Source organism: Anoplolepis gracilipes, chromosome 8 (assembly GCF_047496725.1).
Source record: "Anoplolepis gracilipes chromosome 8, ASM4749672v1, whole genome shotgun sequence".
In the NCBI taxonomy this organism is placed as follows: Eukaryota; Metazoa; Arthropoda; class Insecta; order Hymenoptera; family Formicidae; genus Anoplolepis; species Anoplolepis gracilipes.
The window spans coordinates 3,608,993-3,625,874 of NC_132977.1; the positions used below are offsets into that span (position 1 = coordinate 3,608,993).

A 16,882-nucleotide genomic window follows, 5' to 3' on the forward strand; every position below is an offset into this window, starting at 1 on the left:
ATTGATGTTCTAGAGACTCTGTAGAAACAAAAAATCCGGTATTTGTTGATAAAAAAGTAGTTAAAACAATAAAAAACTACGAAAAAAAAGGTGGGTCTCTGGGTGACCCGCTGTGACTCAAAGGGTTAATACAGCTGTTTCGTAATTATATTTCATAAGAAATTATTTTAAATATTTTCCTCTCTCTCTCCTCGTCGATGTGTATACTTACCAGCCTGATCCGAATTACAGCGCTCGCGTATATTGAAGCAGGAGCTCCGGGTACTTTCGAACTATCGATTACCGCTGAAAAGTATACATACCGAGTAGCCGAGCCCGCAATACGCTGCAAAGTTTGGGATATAATGAACTTGGCGAACTTTCGATATTCCGCAGCCTCGGAAGGTCGTAGCTACTTATAGCTGCCTTCAAGAACCTATTGAGAATTCTCAGATATTTAGGAGGAAAAAAATTTTCTCCTTCGACAAAGGAGGTCGATAAATTCAGGTGGGATTATCAAGCAGAAATCTGCTAGTGTATCGTCGTTAAAAATGTTATTGTGAGGGGTGAAAAAATCTGACTTTTCACGAGATAAGAGAGGGAAAAAAAATGTTTGTCCCTTAACTTGCTACTCAGACTCAAAATAAAGGAGAGATCGAAGGGAAGGTAGATTTAGATCGTCCCTTCTCTTTTCGAAGTCTCATGAAAATGAATCTTTTCTTCGTGCTATCTGCTCTTTCACGTTCCGGTTCTTTAAAGATTTTACTACGTAAGGCTCCTATCCATCATCCTGGCAAGCAAGTGAACCGCTTTCTGGATTACAGGCTTTTACTCTAAATAATGTAACATTTTTCTCGGAATTTAAAGGCTCTCAAGCACGAGAGTAAAGTGTTCTGTCAGTACAACTATTTAAATACACATGTGCGCGCGCGCGCACGCGTTAATGTCGTCCATATTTAACTAACGCTAATTTACATGGAGATCATGAATTACAGTCGATGATGAAGAGAGTTACGGGTGTTCATTCAAGTCTCCACCGCGCCCAGGAACTCAATAGGCCGATGGTATTCGATGGTACGTACATATATACCGGGTGTGCCACGCCCTTGCAAACAGGCGGCCGTTTGTCAAGAGTGACGTAAGCCCCTGCGATTAGGTAGGATCAGGAACGGAAAAGGGTCGCGCGCGATAGGTATCGATAGGATAGGGCGATCAATGAGTGGGTCGGTTGTCGGGAACGGAATAAAAACAGCTCGATTATGAGGGAATCGACCGGGCACGCCACTATACTGCCAACATCCGGAACTTAAATTGGCGACGTGTATGCAATTTCAAGTGCCATTGCTATTAACGGGACGTGAATGGAAGCTGGGATATATTCGTGGCCGCCGTCGAGGAATCTCTTTTTAGACGGACTGCAACGCTAAATTTGCGTATTGTAATATAAATTCACCGTCGAGGAATAATTTCGCGAAGATTATAAGATTCATTAAATATATATATACAGACCGGAACGGCATTGCGGATAGAATTTGCCTAAGTGCCAAGAATCCGCAACAGCTGTAATATTAATTAATATACCGATAAAGGACGAGGTAAGACTCGTAATCTGTAAACACGGTTGTTTCGAGAAATAACAGTCGGAGGGAAACTCAAACGCTCAATTTTCGCTTGATAGTACTCTTGGGATCTGGTCCCAAGAATGGAGAAAACCGTGGGATCTGCAACAGTGCTTCTACAAGAGCCACAGTCATTCTCCGAGAAATTCGTGCAATACGTAGATTTACCGCTCGTAACATACATGATGCGGCGGCCATAAAGACTGGCAGGCAACATGGAAAAGATAAAGGAGCTGCTGTGTATATAGCTGTCGTCATGAATAGAGATTAGAAATGTAGGAGCGGTAAATAACCTAGTTTTACACAATATATCAAATGGAAAATCTGATGAAATGAAAATCTTACTGTTGGCAATATATCGGTTTTAACTGAAAATAATAATATAATATTTAAATAACTATTTTTTTTATATTACAGTCGGACCTCTTATCCTACGACCCTCTTATGCTACAAAACCTCTTATCCTACGACAAAAAATCCTCTCATGCTACGACCGCGAAAGGGGAATTATAACCCCATTCTCAAATTTTTGTCGTAGGATCAGAGGTTTAAGGGGAAGATTCTGGACCGAAAATGTCGTAGGATAAGAGGTCCGACTGTACTTATTTTAATTTATTTAAGCGGACAATCTGAAATTAATAATTTAAAATCTTTACACAGATTATAAGTAAACATTAAAAATAAAAATTGTATTTCCTAGTTTATGTACAACTCAAAAATTTGACAAATATTTCTCATAGTTAGCAACATTACTTTTCGTGTCTTTTCAAAGTCAAAAGCCTGCATTTTATGTGAAATCTTATTATTATCAAGAAGAACTTATTTAAATAATTCTAAGATATGTTTTGTATCACATTTATGATTCCCAATTTAACAATTTTTATATGATACTTTATAATAATATTTAATAACATTTTTTAATTAATTTTAATTAATATTTTGTATATTGAAAGAAAATATGTCAAAAAAAATACAAATTGTTTAATTAGACTACAATTAAAAGATGCCTATTTTAAATAAGAAAATAAATTCTCTACAAAAGAAAAATCAAATTTTCTTAATTTTTATAAAGATTCGCATTTATATACAACAAACGGACGATTTCGAAATCGAAATAAAATCGAATTCAAGAGAGCGAGAGGTCAGTTTTAGATATTGCACCCTAGGGCTTTACGTTGCCAAAGAACCCCCGGGGTGTTTTATACTGCGTTTCCTGTAAAACTTTTGTGGCAGTTACGAATCTGCCGCTTGGAAAATTTTTCAGCTGCTGTGACGTAAGGAGATGAAAGACGTGTGGAGTTTTATAAAACCTCATATATATCACTTTTATTGTTATTCTAGATGTAACATGTTTTGCTGCTTTTACAAAATCAGGAATCTTGTACATCGTACATGTATAACATCCTGCGTTGCGAATAAGTAGCAATCCATCGATAATTTTCTTTATTTATTCTTTTTTTTTTCAAAGCTTGTTTGAGGAAACGCGATTGACTATGCGGCAGTTTATGTGGCGACGACAAACTATCACGTCATTTGTAGTCGTTTTGATAAGCTAAAAAAATCCTTCTTTATCAACAATATTTAGCGATAAGTAAGTACTAAAATTTAAAATTTAAGGAATTTTTATAGAGAAGCTTACTTTTTAAATAATATTTGTGTAAAAGTATTTTTTTTTTTGCATTTTTCTGATTTATGAATATTCAGATAAATGATTTTTTTAGGAATGTATTATTCCTACAACATTTTTTCTATCTTTAAATCTTAAATAAAATGTTAATAATAACGATAGTAATATATTTATATCAAGAAGCGATGGGAGTATTTTTTTTTTTTTTTTTTTCGAAACAATCGGGGAACATCACGAAATTAAGTTGCGGTGAAAAATAAAAATGTAAACTTTTTGATGCATTGACAAGTTTCGCCGATGAAAACATATGTATTTTCCGATACAGAAGCGAGCGGGGAGGACAGGTGTCCCGGCGATAAGCGAAGATTTTTCGATGCCGCGAAATGTATCGGTGACACCTGTCCAATCGCTATCTGCGGGCGAGAGATTTTTTTAAAAGTTTCCGAGAGAGGAAATGATATCTCGTCGAATGCGAATGATGGATGCGGAATAGGTCACCGGGAGATACATCACTGGTTATTGAGCCATCTCTAACCGCGTTGGTCCGCTATTACTCGGGCAAACACATCGACACGCGCCAAACAGGGGGAACAATATCGCGCTGTAGAAATATTAATACCGAATATTACGTTTCATTCGTTCCATTCGCTGCAAACAAGCGTATAAAGAATTTTTATGAGTGGCTCTACAAATTATTTAAGCGGTTTAATCGAATGTGTACGCGACGTCATTAATTTGCGACTCGTCGAGCAATTTCCTGTTTATGTGTCAGCTTGGAATATTTATTTTTTGCACTCGTATATATATAGTTTATTTATTTTATTTATTTATCTATTTATTTATAACAGGATAACAAGACCCTTTTGTACAGATTAATAAGGGTGAACATCAGAGCTAAATAAATTAATCGGAAAAAAGAATTATCTTTTTAAATCTTTCGAGGTTTTTTTTATAAAATAATAATTAAGAAGAAAATAAAATTTATTGTAAATAGACGAGCACGCGAAATTATTTTTAAAAAAATCTATTTTAAAATTATTTGTTTCTAAAGAAATGGAAAATTTAATTAAATTCTTTCATTAATTTATACAATTTCATTACTCTCTCACGACTGACTTGTTTGAACCATTATCAGTACACTGATGATATGATTTGCGGTCAATTTCAAAAATTAAAGATTCCGGTTATCGCACGTGGAATTTTCCTAAAAGAGAGAGAGGTGACTGAATATTGAAAACTCGCAACAAGGTGAGGTAATCCACGAAGCTTAATGACAAAGCACGGGAGCTTTTATCGTTTCTGAGATTGTTCGCTCGTTGAGGGGGTTGCCTCAGTTGCCTGTGACTTCTATAATCTAGGTTAGTCTACAATTAAGGTCAGACCGACAAGGTGAGATGTTCAAGGCGAGAAGAGACGACAGGACAGATTGCGTTCGCGCGGGGCATCATGCATTCAACCTGACGGAGCGATTTGAACTCCCCCAAGTCGATCTCGAAACTCGGACTCGGAAAATTTTCCAGATATTTGTCATTAATATGCATGAGTTTTATTATGGATGAATAATTGCTTCTTCGTCTATTATATCATAGGGAATTTAAATGCGATTTAAAAGAATAAAATTTTGTTTATATTATGTATTACTCAAATAGCACACGATATTTATGTGATAAATATTTATAAATATTTTATCAATGTTTAATTTTTTAAAATATTATATATACTTTATATATTGAGAGAAAAAAATCATAAAAACTATATTCGACATATTATGAAAAATATTTTATATAATACAGTAAGTAAAAAAATTAATATTTGTATCAATATTTTGTAAATATTTTTCCAATATTCACTGATAATTTATTATGATTTGTTTAATTGAAGATTACAAAAATATTTATGAAATATTCACAAAAAAAAAAGTATATAATTATTATAAATATTTCGTACTGCATATTTTATAAGTATTGTGTCTGGATAATCCGAATTAATTATTTAAAAAATTTTATCTCTTTTTTTCCTCTCTCTTTTTCTATCTCTTTATTTCTTTCTTCTTGATATATTTTCAATAGATCAATAACGATTTAACTTCGTATACATTTATTATAAGAAGGATCTTGTATCAGAAGGATCCAAAAGGCATCACGTGTCCGTATTGTCAATCGCCACGTGACAACCGCCAAGACCGATTGGATTGCTACCGCAATACGCGAACACACACCTTACAAACGTCACGGTAGAAATATCGATTTCAAATTCGATTTCCCGACATATATATATATACATATATACATATATATATATATATATATATATATATATATATATATATAATATACATAGCCTACATGTATGTATAATAATAAAGTATCTCACAATCGATTAAACTCAACAGTACTATATATGATTAGTAGAAACGAACCCTCTGCGATTTAGACCAGCTAAATGCCAACATCGGGCGGCTATTTAACGTTCCTTAATTAAGTCACGAGTGATACCATATCGCATTTTCTTTATCTGCGAGCTTCCATTCAACGTGAATTCGAATCCTTTGATTAGTACTAAAGCTCGTCTAGTTTACGTTTCTGCGCGCGTTTATTCGTACGTTTGCGACGCATATGTGTGTCTGTATATATATGTGTGTGTGTGTGTGTGTGTGTGTGTGTGTGTGTGTGTGTGTGTGTGTGTTTGTATCGCTTGTGTTATTTCAAAACGCTACTAATTACAAGTACAGTTTATTAACTCCGTATTTATTTTTCTTTTTTATACCACGTGATTTGCCGCCTCGAATAAGGTATTCATCGATCGTGCCAGACGAAACGATCTATCGATCGTCGATGATTGCCTCGATCACGCGATAAAACGTCGTCGGCGTTGGCTCGTTCTAGTCTCGAGATCCGAGACATCGCGTGTCGCATCGCGAAGGGGAAAAGAAGTATTCTGTCCGATACACCCTTCACCGGCGACCCTGAAGACCATCCCCTGGGTCGCTCGGGAAGTCAACGTACAAAATGTTTAACGAAGTTTTGGCTCGTTCATTTGGTTAGACATATCTAGGGTATGATGATATCATTAGTTGCTACGAGACGCTCTTCCCACACGCTCGTTTCTTTATTACATAATGAATTTCTTTTTCTTTTTGTGGTTAATTAAGCTCGTGACCTTATTAGTGCGGGTCTTCTTCGTAACATGATCGATAGATTTCCCGCGGTATTTAATATGCAGATTGTCTCGAAAAAGTTTCGCGATCGAACATGCATTAATGATAAATATATGCTCTTACAATCTGCGTAGGTAGACCTGATTAAATGCGAGGCACAGACTTGCTCGCCCCCTCGTCCTCCCCTCCCTCCCATCGCATAAATTTGCAGATACTACCTGTGCAAGTTTTTTTCTTTTTTCCGAGACGATTGGCATAATGTTAAGAAAATCACTATAACTGCTCGAGCCCTCTTAAACGTCTACGCTTTATTTTTATCAATAAATCGCGACTCGATTTGATTTTTCTTTATAGGTCTTTAAATGGTCGTGTCGATGGATTTTTTGATTAAAGTTTTGCAAGCCTGGCAGTGTCTATAATATAATTAATTAAACGCGCCATCGGAGGCACGCGTCGAGATCCCTCGAAATATGCTGTACCAATTTTCGATCGGACGCCGATTAATTAAACAGCCGCGTGCCTCTATCGTCACACTTTACACCGAGTAGAATCTATAATATTTTTAAGCTAATTTTCCCTCGTTCATGGAATGCGCGTGTCGAGAGGAAAAAAAACAATGTAACGACAGCCGTGCATTTTCGTTTATTATTTTGCATTTTATTTTCCCAGTATATATTTTATATCCGTTGCAATTATTTGAATTGTTTGACTCTATGCAATTGATAACGAGATTTTAAAAAATGGACAGAAGGAAAGATTTCCATTAAAATAAATGTAATGTTGCAAAACATATCTATAATATTATATAAAATATCTATTTTATATGTATTTTATATAACATCTGAGATATTATACAAAATATCTTTTATATATATTTTTTATAATATCTATGATATGATATGAGATATTGAAAAATATTATTTAATATAAAATATAAAATAAAATATTAATAATAATATAAAAATATTTTAAAATTAAAAGTTAAATGAACTATTAATGGCATATTGATAACGTATAGCTGATATAAATATTTTAATGTTATTAGTATTATTATATTATAAAAAATATACATATAACTTTTCATCATAGATATTTTAATTGAAAACACACATCAATCACATATCAATTAAGAATTCTGTTGCTACGCATATTTTACTGCAATTTGTACAGTATCATGTCTTGTTTATATTGCTCTGCACGCGGTTACGCCATGTTTTAAAAAAAAGAAAAAAAGACACCTACGCACAGCGCGGTGAACAAAATGCATTTGCATTAATGCATCGAGCGCGCGGTGTCGACGAATGCAACAGATGGCATACCGATTAAAAGAGTCATCGATTACTGTTTTTCTTTTCACCTTTGTTTTCTCGTTTGCCTTGACGATTATTTTCGCGCACATGATCTTCAACGTGATCCTTATTAAAAAAAATCCATCTTCGATAATGACATTATGCTTTACGACCTTTGCGATATCAAAACGTCGTGTCACAATGGCTACGTGGAAATGGACTTTTGCAACAAAACGGATGCACTTACATGTGTATGTGTATATGTGTGTGTGTGTAACGTTGATGTAACATTCCTTTGCTGTCGTTAATTGATTTTTCTCTCTCTCTCTCTTTTTCTCTCTCTCTCTCTTTCTCTCCTTTATGCAACACAAACATCCGATTGCCCCAGATTCCCTGTTCAAGATACGTGATTCATGAAAACGAGCCATCTGGAGCGCTTGCTGTCTGCGATCAGATACCTGGAAGAGTCGCGACTGCAAAATAACATTATCGATGAAGCGCGCGGTGATTGGGACGCAGTGATTGGGATCAAAGCGCAGCGTTGTTGCTTCGCCATTAATTAAGTGCAATTAACAATCGAGCTGCTCGAGGAATTAGTGAAACGTCATCATAAATAAGAAAGAGGCAAAAGTAAAAATTTTATACGTACACAACTGGTTTTCGCGAATAATTATCTTAATAAGCCATAAATTTTTGTAAGATTAGAAAAAAAAAAGTATTGTGATGAAGCAATTGGATCTTGCATGTTTTTGAAAACACGATGCTTATATATTTTTTTTAAATTTTATATCACCGTCTGTCCGTGAATAGTATGACTTAATTCCATCTTTAGTACAAGGCTTTAGAAAAAAAACGACCCTGTTCTTATATAATCCTTGAAACTCATAAATGGCAGAATGTTTGTGATTCTTTAATTTTTTTTCTACCTTCAGATCCGTCTACAATAAAAAGTAGATTTATCGCGTGGAATATTTTACAACGGTTGGACTAAATTGGAACTCTATCAATGCAGAAGATTTTATAATTATAATTCCCTTATGAGCTTAATAATAATAAAATCTCTTTATTTCTTTAGAATTATTCGTTAAATTTTTAGACCCAAGCCTCTGGCAAATTATTATTATTTCCGAATATGAATCCTCTCGAAGTATTCCTACTCTTTCCAATCGAAAGTTTCATTATTTTGCGTGATTGTTGCGGTATTTAGGTTATCTAGCATGCGACAAAGTAATGCAGCGTTCGATCTCTTCCGGTTCCGCATAATTTTATCGTGCACGCTGCATGCCTGTCGACAACTAGTGTCATAAATTTTGTATTCCGCCGATATTTAGGCGCAGATACCGCATGATTCAGCTAGAAATCTAAAATTCGCGAATCTGGCAGCGATATTATATGTATGTACATATATCCGTGTGTGATGCGCGTTTTATAAAGAAGTTCATATATATCTCTCTAGCCGCACACACATACATAAATTTTCCTTTTAAATTTTATTATGATAATTTTGTGTAAAATGAAGGATATTATAAAATATCGATCGATTCTACAAAAGAAACCGACTTGTAATTTATACTGAAATTTACATCATGATTAAAAGGATATTTTACGCCATTCGATTATAATATCCGAATGATTTTTCTCGTCGACTTGTGCGAATCAGGATCGCGCGATTGCAAGTGTGCATACATATATCTGTGCAATTCCAAGAGAACTCGACGCAAATCGCGTTGCGTGCTGCGGCGAATTTCACTGGCTCCAAAAACTATTTGCCTCGTAAGCAGAAAGAAGCACGCGAGCTCCGCGAAACTCTGCGTATAAATATCAGGAGAGAGGGAGGGAAAAAGAAATGAGAAAGCCGACGCGGGGCGGCATCGGAGCACGAGAAGGCTCGATTATCGCTCCGAAATATTTTCGAAACAATCCATGCTTATCGCGCTCGATGCTTTTTGTTATTTGTTGGCTCAGATTAATTTCAGATTGCGCTTGAGCTTTAAATAGGAAACAGTATCTGAGTTTTGAAAGAGAGAGAAACCTGGATTTGCGAATCGTGCACGTCGGTCTATCATTGATAAAAGTTTAAAGAGCAAATAGGGCATTGCATTTCAAACTAAGTTACATTGTTAATAAAATTACGCAACGAATTGGCTTCCCAAGAGCTATAATAGCGTAACGCAATATTAATCACATCGTACGACACACACACACACACACACACACATATACACGGAGAAAATTTTACAGTACAAATTGCCTTTTATAACATTTATTACAAAATTGGAATATAATGACATTAAGATATTCATTACCTGCTATAAAAATTATGCATTATTTGTTTTATTGTTTAACGATAAAATACATTAAATTATTTGAATAATTACATCTTTTAAATATTATAATATTATTGAAAATAAAAATATCATGATTTCTCTTATATAAGTACGTTCCACGAGTACAAAAATGATATTGTAATTATAATATTTTCCCCGTGTATAAGTTTCGAGATAATTAAATTTAGTAATAGCAACTGTGCACCGTTCCCTACGGACTCGTGGTAATTTATGAGGGAAAGCGAATTGCGCGCTTTGTTAAAAAGTGGAAAAAAAATCACGCGGATCGGTAGACATAATTACAATCGAGAAAGCCGTACAGACTTGACGATAATAGATGCAGTCTGTTGAGTCTTCACGTGAAGTCAAGTCGGATGCACGGCGTCGGGTATGCATATTTTACTGGAGATGGATGCGTTTCTCCGCGAGCGCGTACAATGTAATACTTAACTCGGCTCGGTGGTGCATCTGCTACCCTTCGTACATTAATCCCCGTCGGATCTCGCAGTTTCCATTAAGCGAATCCACATACAAATGAACCGTCTTCGGGCGTGTGGTAGACGTTGCCAACGAGAAATTGATATGATCGTTTATCGGGAGCCAATTTGACCGTGGAATTAAATAAAGTTTAATATCCGCTTGGACTGATATTATTCCGGAGACAAATATATATTGAAAATATTGCGATTTATGTCCTAATTTGATATAGTTTTAAAGTAATTCTCTTGTATCCTCAGGGTGTATACTTTCTGGAAAATCCGAAACTCTCAGAGAATTCTTATAAAATTTTATTGATATTCAGAGAATTTAAAATAAATTTCTCGTTGATAATTTTGCGCTTATACTGTTAATTATAATATTATATATTTATCTATCCCTGTTTATATATTCTTATAATAATATAACGTCTTAATAAAATATTAAATATGCAATATATATTCTTTATTTTAATTTTCAGGGAAAAAGAAAATGTTAATGAAAGTTGCAAATTTTTATCTTGACAAAAGCTATTGTTTTACATTTGTTTTTCCTTTGTATGAGTGAAAAGCTTTAGAAACGTGTATAATAAAAAATATATTTTAGAAAATTGCACCAAACAATTTTTAAGTATTCTCTTTACCTGGAATTTTAAACAAAAATAGCTGGAAGCTTAGGAAACTTTGAGAGAATTTTTCCACAGGATTTAAGTAGACACCCTGATACTATTTGTTTACTGATATTCAAATTTATGACGATTATTTCAACGCAATCTGTTTCTTCATAAATTGTCTCTGCGCTTGTTAACGTCAACTTGATACCTCGTGCATGAATTTACATGTAAATCAAGTACACGGAACTTTTGCGGAAACTTTGAAATTTTTTTCGCGAAAAACCCAGTTATCGGGTAGTTTTTTTTTACGTCCGCATACTTTTATACCAGCCAGAGGCAGTTTCTTCAGCGCAATTTGAAGTCAAAATGAATTATATAAGCGGCCTAAAAACACAAGAACGCGTTATCCGATTTTTCTTAATCCGATCGATTGACTCGTACGTTTCCAGAACAATGAAAACAAGTAAAACGGCCTGGAAGATATTCGCGACCCAGATTATAGAAGCTCGGATCGCTGAAGATTTAATATCACGCGATAATGAAACGACGTTAAAACGTCGACATTTTCGAAATGTCCGCTTGTCCCACCGGTTTCTTATTTCTGTGACTGTGCCTTCTCAACTCGATACACCGGGAAAACGGGAACAACGGGAATACCTATTTCGTTTCGAACTCGGCTTCTCTCCCTCTTTCCCTCCCCGCTTTCTCATTTCAACGTTTTCTCGAGAATAACGACTTCCTAGTGGCAGGAAAATAAATTGGCTATCACGAGGTTTACAGTTGCTCCGATCGATTTCGCAGATAGATTTTAGATAGGTCCATTTATTTGTGACCCGCCGAATAAAAATTTTTCGCGAGACCTACTTACGCGTAAAAAAAATATAATATTTTGCGTGCGCGAAAAGAAGCATTGAAAAATCGCCGGAAGAAAATTATATTGGAAAATTTTTCTATAGACAAGTGTGTGTTTACAGAAAATGTTTTTTTTCTATTTTTATGTAAAGCAAAAATAAAATAATTTAAAACGCAAAAAATAAATGAAATAATAAATATAAAAATATAGAAGCAGAGAGAAGTATTAAAGATAATTATTTTAGAATATATAATATTATTTAAATAATATATTTATTTTATAAAGATCTCTTATTAATTTGGTTCAAACATATCAATACCAAGATTTATTACACCCGGTATTTTTTTTCGTCGCTCTACTCTTGATACTGCGATACTGAAATCCAAAAGAGTTCGTAGGTGATCCTCGACTAATTTTACGAACGTAGACGTTTCTAACCACGTGCGGAGCCAATTGGGACGCATTCACCTCAACCATACGTGGGTGGAAACTTTCAATAAACGTGTGAGTAAACGCGGTTGGTTCTGATGCAATCAGTACGTTACATTTATGTTTATTCAGTATTTCCAGAATTTCATAGGTAGAAGTAGAAGCGTGTAACCTTATTTACGCGAATTCTTATTTATCGAAAATGTTCGAGGAATATTATACGCTTTGTCGTTTCACAATGTTCGTTATTGTTTGCAGATAGACTGGCAAATATTGATTATTAAACTCATATATTTGTACCTATGCGAGTAACGTCAAAAGGATTCAAAGCGCGCGTGCTATCGTCAAATGAAATTAATTAGCGCGAGCGTAGGCCAACAGAGAGTGATTGTTTATAACATAAAATATGTAAAAAAATAATTTGTGTCCTTCGAATTATATTCATTCGCTGATAAAGAAAAGAATGCGTAATCTAATATTTTCTATATTACATGTCGCGCGCAAAAATAAAAAAATATATATTTTCAGGACATTATTAATAATTAACGGAACGTCATTGAGCATGTAATGCACCGTTCATGTAATGCCAGGCATTTCAGTACAAAATGAAATTATTCATATCCTGTACGTGATAATCACAATTTGCTCTTACCTTTCGTCCAATCGCACGATACGCATCACACGCGAGCGGTACTTTTCGTCGTCTCGTGCGCGCTTTATAATCGCGTCAATCGCGCCGTTCAATTACCACCAAGCCACTGGTAATTACTAGCCGCGAATCCGCCCTTGTACCAATTAACCACGCGATAACCACGTGGTAACATTGCAGCAACTACTGCAACGAGCGATTCTGCTCTTTGTAGTCGGCGGACAAGTCGTCGAGAGAATTGAAGAGAATCATTTCTCTCTCTGTATCACGTCGTGTATGTGTCTACGTCTGCGTGTCAATGTATGCGTAATAATGTTTGTAAACGCGAATGTTGATTAATTTGTACACGTGCGGTGGTGCCGTATATATATGATCGGAATGAAATGCTGCCGGAAACATGTACAGTAGTAGAGTTCAACAAGAGAGAGAGAGAGTGATCGCCGGCCGAAGGGCCGGAAGGACGGTCGAGGACGGGTAGAGTGAACAGGGCCTAGAAATCGGACTGCGATGTGGCCAGGGCACTCTCGGCCGTCTCCTCGCGTCGTCATAAGGGCCTTGTCACCTCGCCGCACTCGCAATATGTCGGGTGGCCACGACGGTCCACGCGGTTGCTGATTGAGTGGTCACTGCAACAGAAAAAGCAAGCGAGATGGTTAACACGAAAGAGAAGAAAAGTAATGCTGTAAAAGACTGAGAAGAACTTATATTATGAGAAATATTCAAAGTATATCCTTAAATTTAAATTAATAAAGTAGGACAGTAATTATTAATTATTATAAATTAATTATTCTTAATTATTAAAATGAATACAATAATTTATAACACAATAGTATAATATATGAAATTTATTTATAAAATTATAATAAATTCGTATTAATAGTTAGCGTTGCATAAGTGATCAAGGAAAGAGAGAAAAGGAGAAGAGAGAGAGAGAGAGAGAGAGAGAGAGAGAGAAAGAGGGAGAGAGAGAGAGAGAGAGAGAGAGAGAATAAAGTTGAGACCAAGCATCGATCAGAGTAGTTTTGTAGATATTTCTTTCTCGCAGGAAAGAAGAAGATATCGGAGAAAATTTTCCATTAAATCATGGAAAAAGCGCGTAGAGCCATTTTTTTCAACAAAGAGAGCAGCAAGTTTAATAAGCTCTATAAAAACAAATTAATGTCCGCGGGTTACCAGTTGATAAAATTGCAAAATCTACTTAAAATATATTGGATTTACAGTATACGCCGAGTGCAAATAATTTATTTCGACGTAAACTCTTTAGGAAGGGGGGAAACTTTCATCCCGTTTGATATGGCTTTCTTATTAAGGCACTTGGTTAAACCACTTCAGACGAGACTGCATTCTTAGAAATGCAATACACGTTGCGACGAGTAATTGCTCTCTTTCTCTCTCTCTCTCTCTCTCTCTCTCTCTCTCTCTCTCTCTCTCTCTCTCTCTCGGTTACCTATATTCTGTTTACCATAATCATTTATACGGTAAAATGTTTCAACGATATCATTGGAAGTAAAAAAAAAGTAAAACAGCTACTTCTTTTATTTTATAATTTATTTATTTTTTTTTACTATTATATATTTACTGTTTTATATTTTGTCCACTATTTTTTTTTTTTACTTTCTTTTATACAAATATAAAATGAATGCATTAATTTAAACGTGAAAATATGAGTGTAAACCACTTCAGAAGGTCTTTTTGTTTTAAAGAGAATTCTGTTCTGAACACTATTTTTTACAGTTTCTCTCTTTAATAATGTAGTTTTGAAAATCGACGACGAGAATGCGCGTATGTATAAAAAAAAGTGATTGAGAACAATGAAATACACGACGCGAAATCACCGATTGCGCAGAAGAGACGAGCTCGCAACGATTTGTAACGAGCGAATAATCGAGTCGAGCGTTCCGCCCCGTCGTTTACACAGCGATGAAACGATCTCGCAATGCGAGAATTTCTTTCGTTTCCCCATTTTAGAAGGGAAAACACGTTTTCAGCGGCTTCGAAAATATAAAAGTTTGATCGACAGATAATTGGAACGAAATGAGATTGGGCGCGGTCACATTTGAGCGAATTTCTAAACCTTTTGTTGAAATTTACCACCGTCATTCATTTCAGGCAACCTCGTATATATATTATTATGATTGAATGACAGCTCATATCCAATATGTATGAATCATATGTGTGACGTCAATGAAGGGGCATATATCGATAGTGTTTGCACGTTGAGTTGCAATATTTCGCAATCATGTCACATTTTATTAAAAAAGCACATTGATTATTATCGATTCTACTTTTTCTAATTTCTTTCTAATCTCATATTAATCGAAGAAAATTCAATATATGTATTTTGGATTTACGACAGGAATATTTGCAAAATAAAATAGTCTGTATAGAGGAAAGTTGCCTATATATATTTTACTGGTCTTCAAAATAGTACCTTATCAATTTCTTTAAAATAATTAATGAATATAATCGATATCTAATGACAAAAATATGAAATAAAAATATGAAATAAATTAGTAATGAAAACTATAAACGAAAATTCTTAGATTACATCCTATACGTCCTACAAACACTTAAAGAAATCAGATACAATTGATAATAACTTGTGACCAATTTATGTTAGTTGATAATAATCTAACAAAACAGTTTAATTCTATAAATGTGTATTTTTTCTAAAAGGAGATGTATTGTAGAATTTTACATTTATGTTATGTAAATATTACATTGATTACAAAGGTTAAATTAATATTTATAAATAAATTGTTATATTTCCTAAATCATGTCACCAAAGTTTTCTTGAATAGTATTAGTATGATTCGAAAAACTTTTGTAAAAAGAGCAAAAATTTATTATCGTTCCAATTGTTAATTATAAATGTGTTATTTAATAATTATTATTTTAGGTTGAACATTTTCTTCTCTATTTGTTATTGATAAAATATGATTTAAGATATGAATTAATATTAATATAAATATGTTATTTTTTAATTATTATATGTTGGATGTTTTTTTTTATTTGTTCTTAATATTTATAAATAGGTATAGTAAATAATTTTCTTTTCTCATCTATATATTTTTATTATTTCCATTCGCAAATTTATTATTTTTAAAGAAGATACATTTTATAAATTGCTTAAGTCGTACTTTTTACATAATATTATAAAAAAAATGTACAACAAATTAATTTATTTTTGACAAAAAATAGATTACAGATCTAATTAACTTGCGTTCAAATTAATGTCAAATGGGAAATGATATAACATAAAATATCTTAAGTTGTACACTATAGATATCTCTTCTAAGATTTTTGTACATAAAAACACATTATTAATACAAAATTTCTGGGAAATGGAAATATTTTTAATACTATCGCAAAATATTCTTTGTAAACATTTCAATGTCTGGATGTGCTTAAAACACAATGAATTCTATTAGAATCATTTTATATATATCACTTGTATAAGTCTGTAACAAAGTGGTTAAAATGCTGCAATGAAAGCTCGAAGAATAAAAGCGATGTGCCAACGTATTTGGGCTTATTCTTTCACGATTTCATTGAATTTTTCCCGCAATGTGGCTCGCAACCAAGAGGAGAGAACTGGTATATTTTGATTCCTTTTGAAACCTTTGACGTTTTCTCTTTCTGGCACGTTCTACCGCGGCCTGGTCTACCTTCAGAAAACACATCAACTCAAATTCCGCGGATTGCCTCTCCTGATTACCGCAAAGAATAGAGGATAGTCAAATCCTGGTTATAAAAGGTTCCATTGTTAGCTCGAGGGGCCGTCGACGTTCTCGCTCGTGCGCTAACAGTCGAGCTGAGGCTTAAGAATATTGCATATTCATGCGGGCTTTCGCTCGTAATGG

The 16,882-nt window shown here is 34.3% G+C and overlaps 1 protein-coding gene and 1 long non-coding RNA gene across 3 annotated transcripts in view; one reads left to right on the top strand and one right to left on the bottom strand.

Annotated features, from left to right (window-relative positions):
* LOC140668310 (uncharacterized) overlaps positions 1 to 16,882 on the top strand; it is a 52,329-nt gene that overhangs the window by 20,935 nt on the left and 14,512 nt on the right. The gene's annotated exons all lie outside the window — the stretch shown is intronic.
* Teh1 (tipE homolog 1 phospholipid transfer protein) overlaps positions 7,805 to 16,882 on the bottom strand; it is a 38,243-nt gene continuing 29,165 nt past the window's right edge. Inside the window, exon 3 of the mRNA XM_072897214.1 lies at positions 7,805 to 13,645. Within this exon, the coding sequence (XP_072753315.1) occupies positions 13,564 to 13,645 (82 nt within the window). The 3' untranslated portion in view covers positions 7,805 to 13,563. The remainder of the gene's footprint in view (positions 13,646 to 16,882) is intronic.